Source organism: Syngnathus typhle, linkage group LG1, assembly GCF_033458585.1.
Source record: "Syngnathus typhle isolate RoL2023-S1 ecotype Sweden linkage group LG1, RoL_Styp_1.0, whole genome shotgun sequence".
NCBI classification, from domain to species: Eukaryota; Metazoa; Chordata; class Actinopteri; order Syngnathiformes; family Syngnathidae; genus Syngnathus; species Syngnathus typhle.
This window is the reverse complement of record NC_083738.1, coordinates 12355935-12379268: the sequence shown is the minus strand read 5'-3', so window position 1 is coordinate 12379268 and position 23334 is coordinate 12355935. Positions and strand designations below refer to the sequence as shown.

General features: G+C 41.4%; 4 protein-coding genes across 4 annotated transcripts; 3 read left to right on the top strand and 1 right to left on the bottom strand.

Annotated features, from left to right (window-relative positions):
- The first annotated feature begins 1876 nt into the window (after window positions 1–1876).
- On the top strand, window positions 1877–5656 carry rtn4rl2b (reticulon 4 receptor-like 2b). Its single transcript, XM_061278945.1, has 4 exons — window positions 1877–2579; window positions 3715–3941; window positions 4027–4260; window positions 4425–5656. Exons 1-4 carry the CDS (start codon window positions 2528–2530, stop codon window positions 5292–5294), a joined length of 1383 nt encoding a protein of 460 aa, XP_061134929.1. The 5' UTR covers window positions 1877–2527; the 3' UTR covers window positions 5295–5656.
- Window positions 5657–10328: 4672 nt separating this feature from the next.
- Window positions 10329–11985, bottom strand: LOC133161824 (endonuclease domain-containing 1 protein-like). Its single transcript, XM_061290477.1, has 2 exons — window positions 11628–11985; window positions 10329–11068 (listed from the first exon to the last, which is right to left on the bottom strand). Exons 1-2 carry the CDS (start codon window positions 11943–11945, stop codon window positions 10478–10480), a joined length of 909 nt encoding a protein of 302 aa, XP_061146461.1. The 5' UTR covers window positions 11946–11985; the 3' UTR covers window positions 10329–10477.
- Window positions 11986–15813: 3828 nt separating this feature from the next.
- selenoh (selenoprotein H) lies at window positions 15814–19697 on the top strand. The gene is made up of 5 exons (XM_061285980.1): window positions 15814–15953; window positions 16157–16277; window positions 17014–17156; window positions 17324–17443; window positions 19451–19697. Exons 1-4 carry the CDS (start codon window positions 15938–15940, stop codon window positions 17428–17430), a joined length of 387 nt encoding a protein of 128 aa, XP_061141964.1. The 5' UTR covers window positions 15814–15937; the 3' UTR covers window positions 17431–17443; window positions 19451–19697.
- A 352-nt stretch (window positions 19698–20049) lies between these two features.
- Window positions 20050–23137, top strand: clp1 (cleavage factor polyribonucleotide kinase subunit 1). Its single transcript, XM_061285920.1, has 6 exons — window positions 20050–20160; window positions 20510–20789; window positions 20884–20991; window positions 21143–21262; window positions 21621–21758; window positions 22222–23137. Exons 2-6 carry the CDS (start codon window positions 20517–20519, stop codon window positions 22906–22908), a joined length of 1326 nt encoding a protein of 441 aa, XP_061141904.1. The 5' UTR covers window positions 20050–20160; window positions 20510–20516; the 3' UTR covers window positions 22909–23137.
- Window positions 23138–23334: the final 197 nt, after the last annotated feature.

The window sequence follows — 23334 nt, the reverse complement described above, 5'->3', positions numbered from 1 at the left end:
TGCACGTGTTAGATATAGCCATAGACAGAGTCAGCGATACATTAATAGAATCAAGACAGATCTTAAGAACATGCTGTGTTTACACCAGTTCAAATGCCAGTGTGCCTGTGAATCACATTGACACAAGCAGGCAAGTGAGAGAATGCATCATTATGGGGGGAGCGGCTGGTGTGGAGTGTGTCGATGCACGTTGCATCGACATGACACGCACATACGGTGAACTCACACACTTCCTCCTCCTCCATGGAATCTGCTCGCTTTTCCCCGGGGCCAAGAATATTGTATAAAGTCATTTCACATTTACACTTTCAAAGCTGTTTCACAATCCCTACTTGGGTAACTACTTGCTAAAGTCTGTATGGTGAGATGTACAGTATGCATCCTCCAATCACCAAAGCCAAGAGACGTCCCCATTGTGAGCATCTTTCAACATGAAATTTTAATTTACTCAATGTAATTGCTTGGGAACAGATGGAGTGTGTCATGGCAATGCTCACCTTGACCCATGTGGTGGATGAAGAATCGATTTATGAGTAAACGTCCCAGCTTTGTTATAGAAACCCACGTCCAGACTGCCCTGTTTTTCTATATTTTCTAGAATAATGCAATTGTTAAAGGTGAAACACCATCGAATTAGTCAACTGCTAATTTCTTCTTTTTTTTTTTTACATTAACACTCAGAAACACTAGTATTTTTTTAAAACAAATGATGTTCTTAGGGCCTCCACTTGATCTACATTTGCTGCTCCTTCTGCTTACTCATCCCCGAACCAATCTTAAATTCACATAAACTGTATTTAAAATAGAGAGTTGTTCCATGACATCATACACATATGCACACACCCGTGTTCCATTGATGCTTATGTTTGAATCTAGGCCTTTGTCATTTTACGTTGTTTAAGCCTACTTGCAAATATTTTTGAACATTTTTGTAAATATGAGTTTGCCAGTCAAAAATATTTACACCACATTGGCAGCTCCGCGGTTCTGCATACAGCTGCTGTTACTTAATAAAATATATAATTGTTCTTTTGACGTAAAGCATACAGTATATGTGTGTAAAATGCAGCCAGAGAAGGTTGGGGGCATCTTTCGGAGCAGTAAGGCATGTATGTCGCAACGACTCGCAGTGTCTCCTTGCGTTCATTAGTCAATCTGCAACCTGCTGTTTAAATGGATTCCACCATTTCAATGAAATTGGGTTTCTCATCTGTTTATTTATTTATTTATTTATTTATTTATTTATTTATTTATTTATTTATTTATTTATTTATTTATTTATTTATTTATTTATTTATTTATTTATTTATTTATTTATTTATTTATTTATTTATTCGTTATCTATCTATCTATCTATCTATCTATCTATCTATCTATCTATCTATCTATCTATCTATCTATCTATCTATCTATCTATCTATCTATCTATCTATCTATCTATCTATCTATCTATCTATCTATCTATCTATCTATCTATCTATCTATCTATCTATCTATCTATCTATCTATCTATCTATCTATCTATCTATCTATCTATCTATCCATCTATCTATCTATCTATCCATCCATCCATCCATCCATCCATCCATCCATCCATCCATCCATCCATCCATCCATCCATCCATCCATCCATCCATCCATCCATCCATCCATCCATCCATCCATCCATCCATCCATCCATCCATCCATCTATCTATCTATCTATCTATCTATCTATCTATCTATCTATCTATCTATCTATCCATCCATCCGTCCGTCCGTCCGTCCGTCCGTCTGTCTGTCTGTCTATCTATCTATTCATGCATTCATTCATTTGCTTATTTATTTATTTAATTCTTTATTAATTAATTAATTAATTAATTAATTAATTTATTTATTTATTTATTTATTTATTTATTTATTTATTTATTTATTTATTTATTTATTTATTTATTTATTTATTTATTTATTTATTTATTTATTTATTTATTTATTTATTTATTTATTTATTTATTTATTTATTTATGCATTTGTTTGTTTGTTTGCTTACAGTCTTATATGCCTACATTGATGTTAAATTAATCTCCTTATTTCGGGTGTGCTGAATACAAATCCTGTTGTGAATCTCCGTGGTAAGGAGTAAAAGTTTTAAAAAAAAAGTATTCAGAAAACTCACTTCCCACCACTTTTACCTCCTCAGTGACGCTCTATTGTTTTGTAACATCAGAAGAAGCCAAACATTGTCGGCGGCTGCTGCTCCCTTTCTTGGTTCTTCCTTCGGCGAGTGCCATCCATCCATCCATCCATCCATTCATCCCTCCTCCCACCCACCTAGGATGCCGACGTATGATCGCATCCATCACCCCGCCCACGCTACCTGGTGGGCGACGGAAGCGCCGCCAAGTATAAAGAAGCAGCGGGGACTCCCAAGTCCCACTCCTCTGTGAAGGCACAGCGACTCAGTCCCCGGAGCCGAACGTCAGCAGAGATAGCAGCAAGCAGGCAGTTCCCCGCCGCGCAGGCTAACTCGCTTTCGGTTTTACTCGCCATGGAGACTCGCTGGACTGTGAGGAGCTCCAGAACAGCCCACAACTTCAAGGGTGAGTTGAACATTTTTGTAACCTTTATTTCACTGAAATTACTCAGAACCTCAGGGAGGAGATGCTTTGTGGTGCATTTCAAGGTGCATTTTGTTCATTTTCTTTTTCTCACAAAATTATGTACTATATTAACATCTCAGGGAAATTTATAAGATTTGCCGTAGTATTTATATCATATCGTCATACACATTTGTTCTTACGTTCCTATCATGGTCATGTGGTGCGTTGACAGAATTCAATGAGCTTTATTACAAGAGCTAATTAAAACAATGTACTGAAGAAATAAGGACATTTATATTAGCAGGTTTTTGTATTGGATCTCATTATGTTATGCAAGTTATTGTCAGTGAGTTCTCTGCAAAATAGTCCATACCTCCTTACATACTGGTTGTTAATGCAATTGTGATACTGAGCTTAATCTGTCATGCAGTAAATAAGACTAACCAAGATTTCAAATCGGTGTCTTATTCCTCTTGAAATCCCAGTCTCGTGTTCTCCTGAAGGTCTAGCATAGATAACGGTTCAACTTGTTGAGAGGTCAAGGGGTGAGCCACTGGAAAATCTTGCGTACAACAGATGAAAGGGTTGTTCATCATTATTTAATGACTCTTTTTTTTACCACTGTAGTCTTTTTTTGTGTGCGCTGTCATTCGAGCTGTGCCAAGACACAGGGAAGTAACTGAAGCCGGAGTGAAATTGATCTGGGTTCGGTTACTTCTTTTACGTGCACCCTCTGCATGGCAAACTCTTCAACGGAAAGGTTCTTTTTTCTAAGACATCCGGATTGTAAGTCCCACTTTTCTAGGACATCCCGATCCATGAACATTTTTATGAATTCATACATGTACGTTTATATATATATTTTTTTTTTTTAAATGATTGTTTAGTCTGCACATCTCACAGTTATGTAACTCTGACACTGTAGCCATGTATGTTAAGTGATCTAGTTGATATGAACGGTTGAAGGATTTCTCCTATATCAATTATGCACAAGGCTCAGAGAACAAATCACAAAAGAAGGCACACAAAAAATAATCGGTGGCTACAAAAGGCTGCACAGAAAACAGTAGAATGAGGCCAAAAGATGAAATCACGCACAACGTCTCATGTTTTTTTTTTCTCAATTCTGTCATAGGTGGACTGACTCTGTGGCTGATCCTGTGGCTGGTGGTAGTGAAGCCCAGCAGTGTGGCTGCATGCCCCAGGCTTTGTGTGTGTTACCCAACGCCCATGACAGTCAGCTGCCAGTCTCAGAACCTCACCGCCGTTCCGGTCGGCGTGCCTTACGACTCACAACGGGTGTTCCTGCAAAACAATCGCATCACAGAGCTCCGTGCAGATTCTTTTGGCTTTGAAACACAGGTAAAAGTGTGTGCCCGGTGGGTAGTTTCATTGTGCTGGTTGAAGGATAAATTCCCAATTTTCTCTCTTCTTCATCCAACACAAGGTGCTTTGGCTCTATGGCAATAACATCACATGGATTGAGGCCGGGGCCTTTAGTAACCTCAGGGTGCTGGAGGAGCTGGACCTGGGCGACAACCCCACAATGAGGCGCCTAGAAGGCGGAGCTTTCAGAGGCTTGGAGAAGCTGCAGAGTCTGCACATGCACCGATGCAAGCTTGCCATGCTACCCCAAGACCTCTTTCACAAATTGTACAGTCTGCAGTTTCTCTACTTGCAGGTGAAGATTACAATCATACATATTGTAGCTATACATTTTAAACACGCAATGAAGGTGTGAAGCTAAGGCAAGGCAACCCAAGCAAAATTTCTCACTCTTCTCTGAATCAATGATCTAAATCTCAATGACTTATTTTCTCATTTGATGTTTTAACATTGTTCCAGGAGAATCAACTCCACTTTCTGCAGGACGAGCTGTTCTCAGATCTGGTCAACCTCACCCACCTATTCCTCCATGGCAACCGCATCCGTGCCCTTTCTGAGAACGTGTTCCGAGGCTTGGTCAATCTGGACCGCCTCCTTCTTCACGACAATCGAATCAGGCAGGTCAACCGTCGCGCTTTTCGCGACCTGGGCCGCCTCTCCATTCTTTACCTGTTCAACAACTCCCTTGCTGAGCTCCCAGGCCAAGCTATGAAAGACACCCTGGGCATTAACTTTCTCCGTCTCAACGGCAACCCTTGGTCCTGTGGTTGTGAGGCCCGTACCTTGTGGGAGTGGTTCCGCATGGTCCGCATTTCCTCTTCTGAACTGATATGCTCGTCGCCATCGCATCGTCGCGGGCAAGATCTCCGATTCCTCCGGGAGCTGGACTTTGCCCTCTGCCCAATGCCTGACCCAGGCTCCTTGGCCGGAAGCACCACGACCACCTTTAGCACCAAAACCCGCTGGTGGTTCTCCAAGCACAAGCCCGTGTCCTCCTCCAAGTTTCACAGCCGTAAGACCACAGAAACAGTAAAGGCGTCCCCTGTAGGAAAGTCACATTATTTCACCAAAACCCAACTCGAGTCGTTTCCTCCCAAGTATGAACTATCAGATGATGAAGTGGCTCTCCCTAAGCTCGACCCAGAAGAGTACTGGGACAACTATGGCAACGAAGATTCTGCCATCCGCTGCTTTGAATCCGATTGCCCAACAGGCTACGGCGATCCGTCTTTTTCATCCCCGTTCTCATCTTTTGCCACCAGTCCAGCTCTCCTCCATCCCCTCTCTTTCTGCATACTTGCTTTCTCCATTCATTTGCTTTTTGGCTGAATCCACCATTCCATCAACCTTTCCTTCTTCTCTCATTCCTCCGTCCTGCTCTCTCCTACTCACAACAAAAAGCCTGGGATCTTGATCTCTACTAGCTGCTTGAGCTGAAAGTAGGTGGCGGTACACAATGGCAGGAAACAGGCGACGGAGCGAGAATCTGTTTTCAAAGCAGATATCAGTGTAGGCAATATACTGATAGGTGGCAAGCAGCAACCGTTAATAGACTACACAACACAGTAACTAGGAGTGGCAGGAGTTTGGTTTTGCTGATGCGGCAGCAATTGATGCAGGTGTCAATCGAGGTGTTTTCTACATGAACAACTGACGACATCAGTTCTGCTGCTTTTCTTTACCTCGCCAATGGGGACCCAATGCCTTGAGCATATGCTCCTGACTTTTGCAAAAAATACATCAACAAGATGATTAGGCGGTTTACTAATAGTTTGCGATACGATGCCGGTATCTGGACACTCAGCAATTATAGAAACCGTCGACAAAAACCTAATGTAACAGCACACAGGTGTGCCACGAAGATCAACTTGATTGAATCAAAAATAAATATTTATCTAATAACATGACAAAATTGAAATGAAATACATCATCATACCAGAGATAGTGATTATTAAATGTATTTATGTTTCCACATCGCTCTAGATGTGTTCTCCTTGTTGAACTTGTCTTGCTCTGACCAACAAATCAGATGATAGAAAAATGCTTACATCAAAAAGGTACATGGTCGTTGGTCAAGACTGATTCCGAAGGCCCCGGGCAGATTAAGATGTTAAGATTAAGCTGAAATGTGATTGGACAAAAATTAAAATAAAAAATGTATTCTGGAATAAATGCATAAAGAAAATAGACTGCTTGGAATAATTGGCAATTAAAAACAGAAAACATACAAGCAGATCTGCTGACAGAAAATGAGGGGCCAGGCACAGGATTTGGAACTAAGAGCGACTCTTTCCTCAAAGATTGCTAGTCTTGTGCCATCCCGGAGGTGCCAGCAGCACAGCCGCCCACGCTTGTGCATGAAACTTCAAACACCTCGAGGAACTTGAAACACGCATCGTAGGACGTAGGCCACGTCAAATATCACACGATTCTCTGCACTGCTGTTGCCTAGTCTTACTTTTCCCTGTTCAGCATTTGGAAATGGACATGAAAACTAAATTCAAACAAATTAAATGAATTTAGTTTTTGCATTAGATGATTAGCGATGGCTTTGATCATGACTTGGGTAATTATATTTCTATGTTTTCTTATGTATTTATTTGGTATCAATACAATTAGACCTTTATTGAATTACACAACTGTGAAGAACAAAGCTCATGGAAGCCGTTTGTTTACTCAATTGTTTGTCAAACTGCTTTTGCATTTGATCTGATAATTAATCTCATTCTGTGTTTTCCAACGGCCAAGTCATTCTCTTTCTTTCTTTTATTTCAAATAAAGAAATTATCAGACATGTGAGTGGGAGTTCCTTTGTTTCACTGACTCAAGTAGCCGAGACTGCTCCATAGGTGTACAATGAACTAAAAACAATGTAACATCATCAACATGCACCAAAAACAGACATTAAAATTCATCCCACTGTTAAAGTCACTTGTGCGAGAGAAGTTTTGACACTGCAAGATTCCAGTTGTGGAGTGAGTCACTGTCCATCGTGTTTGTTGTGCGAGAGTTCATGAATTACGAGCCATTTGTGTGACAGTGTGTTTGTACAAATAACGATACTACCGTAATTTTCGGACTATAAATCGCGTTTTTTTTTCATAGTTTGGGGGCGACTTACAATAAGGAGCGACTTATGTGTTTTTTTTTCAAAAAATGTCCCCCCCCCCCAAAAAAAAGAAACTGCGATAAACGAACCGCGATGTAGCAAGGGATTACTGTAATTTGAATTTCAAGTGACGTTCGTTTGTGTTTATGTCACGTTAGCATACCTATCGTTTAGCCTGTTGTTGCTCGTTCATGACTGTTCTTGGTGTTGGCTTTTGTCGACTAAATTGCCCCCCAAAATGCGACTTATACTCCGGAGCGACTTATACATGTTTTTTTCCACTTTTTTGGGCATTTTATGGCTGATGCGACTGGAGCGATTTATAGTCCGAAAATTACGATATTCTCTCTTCACACGTACAGATTGGAACCATATCATTTGATCCAAAATGTGTGTGTGTGTGTGTGTGTGTGTGTGTGTGTGTGCGTGCGTGTGTGTGTGTGTGTGTGTGTGTGTGTGTGTGTGTAAGGGGGGGAATAGTGTATAGTGTATGTCATGTATGTACTTGTAGATGAGATGAGAACTTGTCCTGGAGTTCACACACCCCCTCAACACTATCCTAACTGTTATATTGCTGATTCATTGCTGTGAAATGTTTCTGTGCTTTTTCCACATGCAGCTGAGGGCCAAATTCTCAAGATCGATAAATGGAGCAAGACACTTTTGGCTAAAAAAAAGAATTGGCATTTAAACGGTGTGAAACATTTCACAGCAAAGTCAAATACTTGGTGATTGTCACCATATGATGAACAGGAGCACAACCATTGGTAAATAACCATGGAAATCTTCAATCAAATGTGTGTTTTTTTTTAGATTTGACAACTATGAATGTAAATGCCATTAGCGAAGAGGAAGTCATCTCACTCTGATTATGTGCGTACACAGCGCCTACTCGTTGTCTTCCAAAATGTTTGTGTGCTATTTTCCCACTGGCCTTCCGATCTCGCTTCCCTTGTGCGTGCGTTGTATGCTGTCAATCATTCTTTTTCCTGGACACCAATTTTCTCTTGCTGTCGCTGTCTCTCGCTTACGCACATGCAGATGCTTCAAACGTGCGTCGGCCCTTATGAGTTGGTGTGCCATTGACGGATTTTGGTGACGTTCACTTTTGCACGTCATATGTGGATTAGACAAACTGACACATTTGTTTGGGGGGGGGGGTTGCTAATGGACCGTCAAACGCTTTGTGTTGCGGGCTCCATCTAGTGTGGAAACTGAGACTGAAGCTCAAGCTTCTTGTGCGGGCCATATTCAATTATCTTTTCAGAAATTGCTGCGGGCCAATAAAAACTGGACCGCGGACCGCTACCCTAACCCTAACCTTAGCGCTAGTGATCTGATGAATTTCCGTTTGATAATAAGAAGTCGGGCTGTTTCTCTACATTGCTGAACCTCTCCCAAAATTCATAAATATTATCAAATATATTACTATAATACACATTATTATTATTATTATTATTGTTAAAAACCTGATGTACCAGCTGTAGTGGACAAAAACTAAGGCAGATTTGGCAAGATATTGAAAATTATACTTATGTCTCTAATTAGAAATTTGAGGGAAAAAATGGTTCAGTGCATGAATTGTGGTACACAAAGTGTATACACTACTGAAAGGTTAAGCGTCATGGACTTTAGGGTGAAATATCAGGAGGCACTTAAAATGCACTCTTTTGAACTTAACTGGTAAACTGGTTAATGCTTCACTACTTTTTCTAAAACTTGGTGTTTTCTCCCTAGGAGCTGAATGTCAAGATTCAAAACTGGTGTTGAGCAGGGCTGTGGACTCGGTCGGATTTTTGCACCGAGTCCAAGTCCGGCCTCTTGACCATGAGTCCGAGTCTGAGTTCGAGTCCGGCTGTCCATTTTTTCTGTTAATTCATGTGACTGCTTAGTCTTTATTCAAGGCTAATTTAGATCAAAATCTAAAAAATTACAACAGTTTTGTGATGGCTTTGTCTTTATTAAACATATAAACGAATACAATAAACAGATACTTTCAAGTTTTAGTCATTAATTACACCATTATAGCTCAGACATTTATCTAAACACAAATAATTAGTGACGACCCCACAACTATCGAAACACATCAATGATATAAGCTGGGTGACATAATCGTCCTTGACATTGGTACATAAGGTAAACATTAGCCTAAGTGCAAATCAACGTGGCCGCATTGATCGTAACTTACGCTCAGTTCCCCCCCCCCCCCCCCCCCTCCCCCAAATCTAGAGGCAAAACATTGTTCTCTTGCTGCTCCAGGGTTCTTCCATCTTGGCTGCGCGCGGGGCATTGTGGGTCTTGTACGTGCAAAAATGACCGAGTCCGACCGAGTCCGAGTCCCCGAGTCCGTGTCCGAGTCCACAGCCCTGGTGTTGAGTATTATATATTGTGCAAATGGCCAGAGTGTTGTGGCTTGGTCACTGTATTTGGTGCTCACTCTTCACATGCATCTCCTTGGCAGATTATCCCTTGAGCCTCACATCTGCCAAGAAAGAGGACAATGACTGGGACATGGGCACGGTGGACCCATCGGAGGGCGGTATGACCGTGGACGAGCTGAGGGGCCTGGAGTCGGCACTGAGGGCCGAGCGAGGTTGCGAGCAGGCCGCTATGACGGCTTCCCAGCCCGCAGGCCCCACGTCGGAGGTGGCGTTAGGGAGCAAGCTTGGCTTGCCTCCCAAGTACATCGGACTGGACGGCATGGAACAAGAAGGAGATGTGGCGCCACAGCCGCTCACGCTGCAGCTTAAGCAGCTTAAAGGAACTTAAGCAGCTATAAGCTAGTTGGCAAGCTATCATTTCAACCGAAGCTATTCATATTTGTATAAAGTCTGTACGTATTTATTAATATAAAATGTACATTTATATGTTTGTATTGACACTTGGAAGAGGTCGGTGTTTTTCTCCACTTTAGAGGAATGGCTGTATTTTGTACATTTGTCTATGGTCGGCATTGAGAAATAAACACTTCTCATCTAAAGTTTCCTTTTTTTTATAGCTGGATTAACACCTTGGACTGGTCGCCTCTTAACACAGGGCAAATAGAGCCAACCATTCACACCCTCAGAGTGGGTACTGAACCTGAACTGCCTGCATGGAAGTCAGGCGAGTGAACTAACAGTCACCTTAAGTAAATGCTGTAAAAACAGTATGAATGATTGAACATGTTAAGATTTGACATGAGAGGGTGCTTAACTTGGAGTTGCCATTGAAAATGATTGGGATAAAATAGGAATGTGGGGGAGGAACAGATGTTGTTTCTTTGCAGTTCAGATTTATTGTAAGATCAATAGCAGTCAGGTATTACTTTCAGAATTACATTGCAATGATTGCTATTCAGAACAAAATGATTATGTTGATTAAAGACAGTGATCACAGACCTGGTCGTTTGCAGTATGCATAGCTACTGACATCGGCCCTCAAACAAACTGATGGGCATGTTCAGCCTTTGTGCCAGGATGCCCTCCAGGGTGTTCAGAGGCATCATCCTCACATCGTAGCCCCGCAAGGCGGTTCTTGCATTGGGGTTCACCGGCACAATCTCCTCACCACTGTTGCGGTCGTTTCTGCCTACAGCGGCGTACGTTGGAAACAGTGGGAGCTTGGCCTTATAAGACGGGCAGCAGTAGGCGGACCACATGTACTCGGGAACATACACCCTGTTTTTGATCCAACGAGCTCCATTCGCATAAGGCATGACTCCTGTAATCACATACATGGGACCCTCACAGAAGGCCTTGAACATCTTGAGCACGTTTTCTTCCCAGGATTTCCAGAGCTCCAAGTTGGAGTCTTGCCGCTGAGGGACAATATTGGTCAGTGTGAACGTGGCCACACGGTCATCTCTGGTATTCTGGTGCATGCTGGGATTGAGATGACCCCGAGTGTAGCCGGAATTTTTGTAATCCTGAGGCACTGCTTGACTTTTCATCACGTTCTTATCCACTAATCTGTCGAATGTTTTCATTTCAGTGTTGCCGTGGGAAAAGGCTAGCTGAATGACAAAAAAACAGGGCACTTTATTTTAGTTGTTCAGAAAAACGAAACGTTTCTGCAGTTTAAGTTAGTACATGCACTCGCTTGGGTACATTGGGAATTAAAATGGGCTTTATTGTCATTATATGGAGCATGCATACGTTAGTATTTCAAGAATACAACCTAAAATAGAAGGTACGCCTTGTACTGAAAAACGTCTCAAGTATGGGAGAAAAGATGTTTTGTAAAGCAAATAATGAAATTCTGCATGTCCTCGATGCTCTCCTTTAAAGGTTTCTGAAGGCCTATCGATGCCACAAAATATCAAAGCACAATTTTAGTCAAAATCAAGTGTCTAAACTCAGGATAGTGACAAACAACAATTTTTCCTCTAAATGAAGAGCCTCAATTCATCTAAACATAATTAATTGTCACAAATCTGACCCAAGATGGTGGCAAGACATTACTTCCGTCTAAATCAACATGACTACCTTCTTGGCTAAAATATGTGCCAGATTGCAGAAAAATACTACAGTCTCTTTGTCGAAATGAAGCAGGATTCAGTGTTTGTTTCTTACCTGCGGCTCATACATCCAGGAGATAGGACGTTTAAAAAGGGGACTTTTCTCATCTGCAGAGCTGATTACATATGCCGAGTACAAAGGCGTGCGATGCTGACGCTGGTACATGGTGGCAAAGCGGAACTGGTTCTTAAAGCACTGGCATATGGGCTCGTATCCCAATGCATTTACACCCCTCGGTGGCGTTCCCTTATAGAAGAAATTGCGACATTTGGAGAAGTCCTGGCTGAGTTCTCCGAAGACCAGGTTATCAAAGCAGCTCAAGAGCAGAACTAGAGCTCCAATGGAGGAACGCATGTGGGTTGAATGAGACATTCTGCTCAATGTCTACTAGGGAGATACATTTGAAGATCATCAGGGTTTCCTTTATATGCAGACAGAAGGAACTTCCTGGGTGACCCAGCCCCCAAACTGGTTTGCAAATTTCCCCTCTTGACTAGCAGACTCTGTCTTCTGGGAACTAAAGAATATGCTTACAGTGTCACTAACCTCAGAAAAGTTTAGCAAGGCGCGTGACAAAAGTCAAGACATTGAGGTTGGTAAATTTGACAAAACTTTATTTTGATAACACTTTCACAACCGCTGCCGCTGTAACAATGACTCTTTATTGTATTATAAAGACTCATTTCACCATTTAATCAGAGATGTCATGATGATATCACTAACGTTTACTCTAAGCAGGGTTTGAAAGTAAAGTTAAGGTGTAAAAAAACAATTGCCTTGTCGCCATAACCACCGCATTAAGGCGACAAGGCACAGCATGCATAACAATACAAAACACAAGACAGTGACAACATGGAAATAAGTAATAATGCATTAAATACTAAGTGCTACATATAACTCTTCGTAGAGCTGTCAAAAACATCTCGAGATTGGGGAAGGGCGAGAATAACACCTCGTCATTGTGGTCGGGCGTCGCTTGACAAACCCAACCACCAGAACAGCTGTACTCGCCGATAAACACCCAGTGGGGAGGAGACGGCCATCGACCAATCATCACACAATGTCTTGCATGTGGTGAATGGTCTTTGTTGCTTTGCTGGTCTCCATAAAATACTCGATGGACGATGGGTGGCCCAGGGAAGGAAGCACTCCAGTGACACACGGCTGATTGGGAAAAAATTTATTCAACTTATGTCAGAGTGATGTCTCTCCAAAAATTCGAGTGGCCCCAAAGGCAAAGATGTTCGCAGCCCCCAAAAGCAAAGATGTTCGCCCCCCTTCCTGACAGACAAGCCTATCTTATACTTGCCCAAACCGTTGATGTCATGGCTTGGAGTAACAGCTGCCGTTCGCGTTTCAGTCTACTCGTTGCTGTCAATGTCCTAAAAAGGGCATGGACAAGGGTTTTCCTGGTCACGGACAAATGGCCCTTCCATATTCTAAGTACCTACACATTACTGAAACTAGAGCTTCTCTGTACCGCAAAAATAGCTTATAGTAGTCTCACTGCTGCTAGTTTATCACCTAAAGGCAACATACAAAGACGCATAGAATCCAAATTTCACTACATCCCCCCCCTTCGGGACTTTATAATTGTTCCGAAAATGGTCTAACAAGAGATGACATCCGTAAATATGCAAAAATCTTCCCCCAACCATATTTTCTGGTCACGCCTACAATTTGGCCTATACCTGCACAGCCTAAATCACGCTCTAGGCATGCTACTTAAGGTTATTTTAACTAGGAAAGCTCAAACTACTTTGGTATCCAATTGCTCCCTGACAGCAATCTGAGGCCTCTCAGGAACCACAAATAAAGAAAATTGAAGTCCACATTATCCAAATAACGACAACCACCCCCCTTAGGTAATACCTCAATACCGTCGATAATTTGCGAAGTAATGAATTTGCCGTGGTCCGTTAGAAACCTCAAAAAGTTTGCAATAAGTCAAGTGACGCGCAGAAACAAAGCAAAGCTCGCACTTGCCACAAGCAAGCTTAAGTTTCAAATGTTCGGTTGTTATCCACAGTCAGTTACGTCGTCGTCGGGTAAGTCCAGGTTTGTCATGTCATATCATCCATCGTCCTATTGTTTGATATTAGTCCTGTCTTTTCCATCCGTGTTACTGAAACGGGCCTTCTCCATGAACTATTTTGTTGTTCATGGTGCCTTTGATTAACCATGAGCTGTTAGTAAAGGTCATAACTCGTCACTCATCGATCTTGGGTATTCCAGTCTCCTGTGAAAGGAACCTTACCCTCAACTGTGACCCTTTCATACCGACTCCAAAATATTTTGGCCTTTCACACTGCCCCCGACACACATACACATTCCTAACCACACGAGTGCCAATTCATTCGCCTTCATCGCTCAGCTCTCATTCCACAACGAACAAAATTAGTATGTGTGAGCACGTAATCAGTGAATACTGAAGGTAAACCTTCATTTCTGGATGTTCTTCTCAATTAAATATTTCATACAATCGTACCTCACCTTTACCGTAAAACTGTCAATTAAATACCTAAAAAAATCTGTTGTTTCTACTGCTGAGCCTGTTCATGGGTGAGCATGGGGAAAGAAGCAGCCTCAGATGGTCCTTAAATTTTTTTTATCCTAATCAATCATTCTGATCGAACAGCTGGGTAGATACTCAAAAGGCTCCCTCCGACAGTGTACTCCACTATGTTGTTTTCACTTTGCCATGTCAATGCATTTGTTATTCGAGTCCTATCACATTTGTCATCACGTTAACTGTCACTTTGTGTGACTCTTATGCAGCATTATTCTTAACTGTCAAAAGATTCCATGGCTGTTATTCCTTGAACTTATCGGACTTTCTGACACCAGAATTCCCTGTGAGGTGTAATTAACTTCTAATTTATTAATTAGGTCCATTGAACAATCTAGCCACCTCTTGACTGCACCCTATTGGGTCCTAAGGTCCTATTTTCATCTCCAAAATGTCAACGACTAAATGTCTAATTGTTAAGCTGGATGGGGTAAATGTGATCCTACTCTTATTTCCTACAGTTTAGCGGCTAGACACCTAATTTGAAACAAATAGTTAGACATATATAGATAACAAATGGCATAAGTAACAAGTGACATTTCTACACTGATGTCACTGGGTGACAGCTAGGAGCACCATCACCTGGCTTGGACTTGGGAAAAAAGGAGAGCATGGTGAGATGAGGAAACATGACTACATAAACTCATAACAGCTGCAATGCAAAAAAACCTGACACTGAGCCAAGAGTGAAAGTGTGAATGTGGAATTGTTTGTCAAGAAAATATAAAAGATGAACATCATGAGCACGCATGAGTCATACATGGCCTCGCACTAGGAGATTTGACAGCCTTTGTTTTTTGCCACAGTCACGCCCTCTGATGTCGTCAAATATATACATGCACACAGTTTCTATAAATGTCAATTGCGATTATTTTGGTCCCCCCATATGGTAGTGGTTTTGGATTTGAAGAACAGCAACAGTAATTGAGGACATCCAATCTGGTACTTGGCAGATTTTCTCGCATATTCATCTGCTTTTTGGATATCATACTTCAGCTGTTAAACACAATAGAAGATTTAGGGATGACTAAAAGTAACAAAAGGACACCAGCCATTTTCGTGCAAAGATTTTCAGTTGCAAGTGACAGAATGGTGACTGAGCAGAACGACACAATTTAAATCAGAGCTATTGTGATAGCATATCGAAATGAGCACCAACAAAACGATTAAATTAAATGAAATGGTGAGCAAATAGAATGAGCTGCTAAATCGTGGGAGCTCGTTTAATTGCCAGCCTCAGGGTTTTTAGATGTTTGATTGGATTTAAGTCTGGGTTCTGACTGGGGCACTCAAGAACCTTTCTTTCTTTCTTTCTTTCTTTCTTTCTTTCTTTCTTTCTTTCTTTCTTTCTTTCTTTCTTTCTTTCTTTCTTTCTTTCTTTCTTTCTTTCTTTCTTTCTTTCTTTCTTTCTTTCTTTCTTTCTTTCTTTCTTTCTTGTGTGTAGAATGAATGTATTTGATATTGGGATTAGGCAGTAACAACAAATTGTAATATAGGTGAAACGTTGTGAATACTTTAAGGACGCACTCCCGTTCCAAAACTGCATTTCTGCTTTATGCAACAGCTGCATTGAACAATAAAGTTTTCAGGCCAGATTTCAATGTGTGGTGCTAAAAAGGGGTCTTTGGAAAATCGTAATCCCCAATTTTCCTTTTTTAACTGGACACCGGACCCACAAACGTTGACAATCCGTGCTGCGTTCGTTCTCAAAAGCTTTAGTATTGGTTTCATCTACACCCCCATCACCTAATATGTTCGTACAGTCCGCTTAACCCGTGAAAGTTTCATAACAACAATGGCGTCTGGAGCAGGTTGGTCCTGTGTATTTTGTTTGTTTTAAACAATCGTACTCTAGCCTATGTCTTTACAAATACCTTTTTATTATTTCAGAATTTTCAAATACCAAACCACAAATCGCTGCTTTCAGCAGTACTGTCTACGTTTTGTTGTATGTTATTCAATTAAACACCTTGCTTAATATTGATGTAAACAAAGTGTTGGATAACGTCTCCAGGCCGCCGTGGGAGTAAGCGCAAAATTGAGGACGAGGAAAAGAAGGAAAAACCTGCCAAGACGGCGAAGGAAGAAGGGGTACCTGAGCCCCAAGACCAAAGAAGAGTGGTGATTGAACACTGGTAAGCATACATTAAAATACCACATCGGGTGGTGGGCTGATTGGAGGCGGCATGGCTCAGTGGTAGAGTAGTCCTCTCCCAGCCCAGAGGATGATGGTTCTCTATAATAAGAGCAATAGATGCTTTAATATGGTCACCATGGTAACTCTTAATCGTGCAACAGATAACTAATATAAAGTGCATGAGTGGTACAGGCCGGACTTACTCCAGGAATACGCCCACATTAGGCACCGCAGAACAAAGTACTATTTCATGAAAATGAACATAATATATTACTGCTCGCTTGACGAATGTTGTGAAGAGCTAGCTATGTGCATGGTCTGTGTTTTGCTCGTTTATTTCTTGTGCATGGGTAACGGAGTTAATCGAATTGCTGTAGCATCGTAACATGTATCAAAAGTATATCATACACGCATGTAATAGAGAGAAACCCTTGATGGCCCGGTGGTTCTAGACTGCTGGTTGAAGATATGTCTAAGTGCACACAGGCCTGCGCAATGAAACTGCCAAATTGTGACTTGTGTTAAATTTGAATGAAATCTAATCTATGTTCAAGAATGGTTGTTGATTCTGAACATTTATTTGAAATTCATCATAAGTATGAGACATAATGGCATTATCACATACTTGGTATTGGCAAGTACTCAAATTTAAGTATTTGTACTCAAACTCTTACCAACTTGCTGAGCAGCACTAACATTTAATATCCTTGCGATGATCTGTTATTGTTTTGCAGTAAGAGCTGACGAGTGTATGGGCGTAATGCCGAGGGGATAAAAGCTGCCCTTTTGGCTGCACGCCCTGAACTGACTGTGGTCCTCAACCCTGAGAAGCCTCGCAGGAACAGCTTTGAGATCACGCTCATAGATGGAGACAAAGGTGAGCTGAAGGAATGGGCTTAATTGTGCTATATACTCTTATATTTACATTAAAATATTGCTTGTTCCTTCAATTATTTATTTGGGATAAGAATTACTTCATCAACATTACGTTTCCTATTGTAAAGTTGGTTTGAGATTAGGACATCTTTCCTTTGTGTCTCATAGAAACATCTCTATGGACCGGAATAAAAAAGGGGCCACCTCGTAAGCTCAAATTTCCAGACCCTGATGTTGTAGTTTCTGCTTTACAGGAGGCTGCCGTTACTGACTAGATGCAAAGTGAAGGTTTGTCATTTTCATCTCATTACTGTCAATCTAAGCGTGAAACATACATTACAAAATACCGTAGACGGGCTAACGAAAAGCATCTACCGGTCGGTACTACTGGAGCTTGGTCGAATAATAAGAAATAAATAATATGTTCAGCACTTCATTTGGTTTTGAATGTTGTTCATAGCCAGACACACCAATGAGCGCTCATGAGCTGGCTGCGCCCGGTCAAAAATGACCAGCCTATTGTTATGGCACATGTGATGCAACAATATGTATAGAGAGAGATGTGGTATAACATTACTCAGTCAAAATTGGTCAGTCCCAAGGTACAGTGGTGCAAAAAAGTATTTAGTCACTCACCGATTGTGTGAGTTCTCCCACTTAAAATGATGGATGAATTCTGCAATTTTCATCACTGTACTCTTTAACTGTAAGAGACGGAATGTGAAAAAGAAATTCCATGGAAGGATTTTTGAAGAATTTATATTTAAATTACAGAGGAAAAATAAGTATTTAGTCAAGAACAAGTTCAATTCAATGCTTTGTAATACCGTTTTTTTCCGTGTATAGTGCGCCCCCATGTATAGTACGCACCCCTAAAAATGGCATGCTGATGCTGGAAAAAAGCTTGTACCCATGTATAATACGCACCCAATTTTTATGAATTTTTTTAAATTTATTTTTTATTTTTTTTAAGTCCCAATGATCGTCACACACGCAGGGAGGCAATGGGTCCCATTTTTATAGTCTTTGGTATGGTCTTAACTAGGCTAGATGTAATTTTTTTTGTTGGCGTTGATTTCTCCGACTGCCCATAAACGCACCACCGCGCACGGGAAAGAGGCGGCTCTGTATGGGAGAGACGTCGAAGAGGAATAAAAACACCCTTGGAAACCAAAACTTGCCCCTCGTCGTGACTCGGAGCCGCAACAAATGTTTCGGATTTGTGTAGGGTACATTGTGACAGACAGCAAACTAGCAGGTGATCGAGCGAGCGTCTGATACAAGAGCATTGCGGTCGTATGGAGCGTGTTTGAAGTGAACAGCAGAGACGAAAGGAACAAGGCAAAGTGTTGTGAAATAAAATATTACCTGTAATACGCATTTTGTTATTTGCTGATTGAAACTGCTAATTAAACTGTGAATTGAAACTAATAGGTGGAGAACTGAACTCTCGCTCTTTATATAGCTGACGTGTCTTGCGCAACCGTTCTGCGCATCTGTAATGGCGGCCTCCGTATGACGTCCGGTCCGCGATGGAGATTAAAAAACAAACAATATTTGACAATAACACACCATCAAGGATTGCACCATCGCATCAAACGATGTGTCGTCAATTATGAATTTTACTAAGTGTGTTGGGCAGGATGGCTGAATGTGATGCGCGATTGACAACAAACAAGAAGAAAGGTGAGTTTTATTTCGGGGGAGATTTGTCATGTCTCGTCCCCAGTTTTGCTATGTGTCTAGGTTGCCATAGTTTCTGTTCGCGTCGCCCCTCTCTTCCTGTGTCACCTCAATCGATGTAACGTGTTTTGTATTTAAGTCCTGTCTGCCCCTCGCTCACCGTTGGATCATTGCATGTGTTACTGTCATTCTGTTCCTGTCTTTGGTAATGTCACCCTGTCTTTTTGTTCCACGACTTTGTTGGTCAGTCCTGTTGTTGGTTTTGTTGTACCATGACTTTCTTTAAAAAAAAAAAAAAAAAAAAAATTAATTTTTTTTTCTTTGTACCCATGTATAATACGCACCCCAGATTTTAGGACAATAAATTAGTTAAATTTTGCGCACTATACACGGAAAAAAACGGTATGCACTTTTTGGCAATGACAGAGGTCAATGGTTTCCTGTAGGTCTTGACCAGATTTGCTCAAATTGGAATTGGTGTTTTGGCCCATTCCGTCATGCAGCTCTCTTCTAGAGCAGTGGCGTTTTTAGGGCTGTTGCTGGGAAACACAGACTTTCAGTTCCCTATGATAATACTGTCATCCTAAAAGACCCCTCTTCTCTTTCGTGCAGGTAATTGTTCATGAATGTATCTTGTGGAAATAGAATGACGGGGAGGTGACCAAACTGGATGCTCAGTCTCTCTCCTCTGATGAACCAAGTTTTCCAATTCACATATATGTATATGAACACTTGGCGACATCTACTGGAGCTTTCTATAGCAAATGCTTCCGTAACCAAACACAGTTGCGCAATTTGTCTGTTCAAGTTCAACATTTTTGGTATTTAAATTTTTGCAAAATAAAAACTTTAATTTTTTTGTAGGTGTGTGTGTATTTTCATGGGATTATTTGTTTTCTGTACTTATCACGAGGCAATGTATGGGACTAACCTGAGGTAGTCACAAGACTATTTTATAAATGACTAATCCTCCATACATCATTAAAATTGAATAAAAACGCCGTGATGTTTCGGGACATCGATTGTATCTATAAAATTCATACAAATGTGCAAAGCTTACAAAGCATTTAGCTCAACAGCAGAACCGAGTTGAAAGGTTATCCCTAAACCCCCACCACCGATATATTTTAAGAAAAAATGAAAAGTGAACAATAGATGTAGCAAAACTGAATAGAAATATTTTGAATGCAAAAATAGCAGTCAGGAAGAAACAAGTCTACCCTCTCCTCCTATTGGTTGCTAGTAGTTACGTCATAAGGACGCGACTTTTACACGGCCACACGACCAGTGTTTGAAGCCAGAAAACATTCTTAAATACACATGTAAGTATGGTATCAATGTATATAAGTATGGTATCAATGTATATAAGTGACTTTATTCTAATCTTTAAAATTTTGTTGACGTATAGGCTTGAAATAACGGGCAAACTTCTGTTAGCGTCCTCTATATTTGGGCTTTGTTTAGCACTTAACAATTGCTTGTTAACAACTGTTTAAGACTCGAATCTAATTACAAACTCCACACGAGAAGAAATACTACTGTAACTGAATTCAACGGAAATCATGCTAGGAAACTTATCAATGCTAAGGTTTCTATTCCATCTCTATATTGTTCTTCAGTCAATATCGTTTGGTCAGCGTGTGTTGACACGTTTTTTCCTTTTTATACAAGCATTATCATGGCAACAGAAGGGGTAGAAAAGCCAGGTGATGATCCATTGCAACCAGGTAAAGTTGGCACCAGATTTGACCTGGAGAAGGAGACTGAACTTCGTTTTGAGGTGGAGGCAGGGGAGGCTGCAGAGCAGGTTGAGTTGGAACTCCTCACAGGAATGGCAGAAGTGTTTGGCTCAGAATTGAACCGGAACAAGAAGTACACTTTTGGAGCTGGTGCCAAGATTGCAGTCTTCACGTGGCAAGGCTGCAGTGTGAACCTATACGGGAAGCCAGAGGTCAGTCACCACGATGCTTGTCCTGGTTGGCATTTAATGCTTGTGTGGCCTTTCATCATGCTCAGTAATCAGCTTCTTTCCCTCACTACCCCAGGTGGCTTATGTGTCCAAAGATACTCCAATGCTGCTCTACCTGAACACTCATGCTGCGCTGGAACAGATGAGAAAACAGGCAGAGCGTGACAATGAAAGAGGGCCAAGGGTACATTTGTTTTTCTTAAATACGTTATAATTTCAATATAGAGAGCTATTTACATATTAAATAACAAACGTACGGTTTTGAGGTGCCTTGGAGGGATTAATCTCATTTAAATGAATATCAATGGGGTAAATGATTGTTTCTTTTTTCATAGGTGATGGTGGTTGGACCTACAGACGTGGGCAAGTCGACGGTGTGTCGACTCTTACTGAGCTACGCTGTGAGAGTGGGCAGGAGGCCCACGCTGGTGGAACTGGATGTCGGCCAGAGCGGGGTATGTACTGTTGCACCTTCCGCACACACCCGTCATGCATGAAAGGAAGAAGCACTATTTATTTTTAAATTTCAGATTCATTGGCTATGAAAAAACAATACAGTGGAACCTCCAAGTCAAACACATCGTTGTCAATATTTGTGATGCTAATTTTCTATTGAAAATAGCGTGAAATTGAAATAATTTGTTCGTTATGTAATAATTATATCATCTGGCGGATTTTTTTAGGAGGACTGGTGTAAATAGTGACATTCTTTAGTGAGGGTTCAGAAAATGGATGGATTGAAAATCTCCCCGGTGAAATATATTTGGTATTCATGAAATGTGTTTGATTTGAAGTACTTCACTTTTTCTCAAGGTGTCGGTCCCAGGGACAGTGTCGGCTCTGTGCATCGAACGTCCAGCAGATGTGGAGGAAGGCTTCTCAGTGCAGGCTCCCTTGGTCTACCACTTTGGATCCACTTCTCCAGGGACCAACATCAAACTTTACAATAAGGTGACAACCAGACCAAACATTGGAATGTTAAACGAAAGCAAAATTCACATTTACTGTAGCTAGCATGGTTATAAATAGTCTGCACACCTTTGTTCAAATGTCACTTTGCAGAATGACATCCAAAATGATAAATAATTTCTGATCTTAAGCCACCATGACTATAACCTGTACAACTCACTTAATCTTTTGTGATGGGTTAAAATCTTCAGACAGCCACATACTGGTTATGAGGGTGTGCACATTTATGGAACTCAATCAAAATTACTTTTATGTCCTCGATCAAAAATATTTAAGACAATAAAATGTATCAAGTTGTACTGTTCGGAATGTTAGAAAATGTTTTTAAATAGGTCATGGTCTCATTTTTCATATCATAAAAACTTGGATGAGGGAGGTGGCAACTTTTTTATTTCCAGTGTATTTGATTACCCCAATGACCTGAAATATTTTTGTGTCCCACAAGTTGACATCCTGCCTAGCTGAGGTCTTTTCGCAGCGCTGTGAAGTGAACAGGAAGGCGAGCGTGGGTGGCTGTATCATCAACACATGTGGCTGGGTGAAGGGTTCTGGATACCAGGCTTTGGTCCACTGTGCCTCCGCCTTCGAGGTAGACGTGGTGCTGGTGCTGGACCACGAGAGGCTGTACAACGAACTAAAACGGGATCTTCCTCATTTTGTCCGCGTCGTGCTCCTGCCCAAGTCGGGGGGAGTGGTGGAGCGCTCCAAAGAGTGCCGACGCGACGTTCGGGATGAGAAAATCCGGGAATACTTCTATGGCTTCCGTGGAGTGTCCTTCTACCCTTTCTCATACGAAGTGCGTTTCTCTGATGTCCGCATCTATAAAATCGGGGCACCTTCCATCCCGGACTCATGCCTGCCCTTGGGAATGTCTCAGGATGACACTCAACTGAAGCTGGTTCCCGTGACACCAGGAAGAGATCTCACCTATCACGTGCTAAGTGTTAGCAGTGCAGAGGATGGAGAGGAGGGGGCAAAAAAAGGAATTGTGGAGAGTCCTGTGTGTGGCTTTATTGTAGTGACCAATGTAGACACACAAGCACAGGTGATGAAAGTCTTGTCCCCGGCACCCAGACCACTGCCCAGGCACACACTGCTCATCATGGACATACGTTTCATGGACACCAAATAAGGTGACGTGGCCTTGTTTATTTTGCTTTGTTGGTCCTGATGACCCCAAATAATGGCATGCTTAAAGAACTGACTCTGTCGTGTCTGTTTTATAAGCCAGATTGTTTTGTGCTATTTTTGATAAGTAATATTTTATAGACTGTCGTCAGTTATTTTTTATTCTCATTACAAATACAAACCTTATTTGTCTTATCACAAATTATTCATTAAGAATAAAAATGTGTATCATGCATCAGTGTATTATTTTGCAAGAAGCGGGGTACACCCTGGATGAGTTGCCGGTCATGTTTCTGAAATGTGGGAGGAAGTCAAGATTACCTGAAGAAGACCCACATGAGCACAGACAAACTCCGCAGAGGAATGCTGACAACCTCCAACTTCAAATGTGGAATCAGGCAGACTGATTCAGATTATTATGAGAATGTTA

Coding starts and splice junctions, on each gene's coding strand:
- rtn4rl2b (XM_061278945.1), top strand. CDS start 2,528: ATGGAGACTCGCTGGACTGTGAGGAGCTCCAGAACAGCCCACAACTTC. Junction 2,580..3,714: donor AACAGCCCACAACTTCAAGG/GTGAGTTGAACA, acceptor ATTCTGTCATAG/GTGGACTGACTCTGTGGCTG. Junction 3,942..4,026: donor CTTTTGGCTTTGAAACACAG/GTAAAAGTGTGT, acceptor ATCCAACACAAG/GTGCTTTGGCTCTATGGCAA.
- clp1 (XM_061285920.1), top strand. CDS start 20,517: ATGGCAACAGAAGGGGTAGAAAAGCCAGGTGATGATCCATTGCAACCA. Junction 20,992..21,142: donor ACAATGAAAGAGGGCCAAGG/GTACATTTGTTT, acceptor CTTTTTTCATAG/GTGATGGTGGTTGGACCTAC. Junction 21,263..21,620: donor TGGATGTCGGCCAGAGCGGG/GTATGTACTGTT, acceptor CTTTTTCTCAAG/GTGTCGGTCCCAGGGACAGT.
- LOC133161824 (XM_061290477.1), bottom strand. CDS start 11,945: ATGTCTCATTCAACCCACATGCGTTCCTCCATTGGAGCTCTAGTTCTG. Junction 11,069..11,627: donor CCTGGATGTATGAGCCGCAG/GTAAGAAACAAA, acceptor TTTGTCATTCAG/CTAGCCTTTTCCCACGGCAA.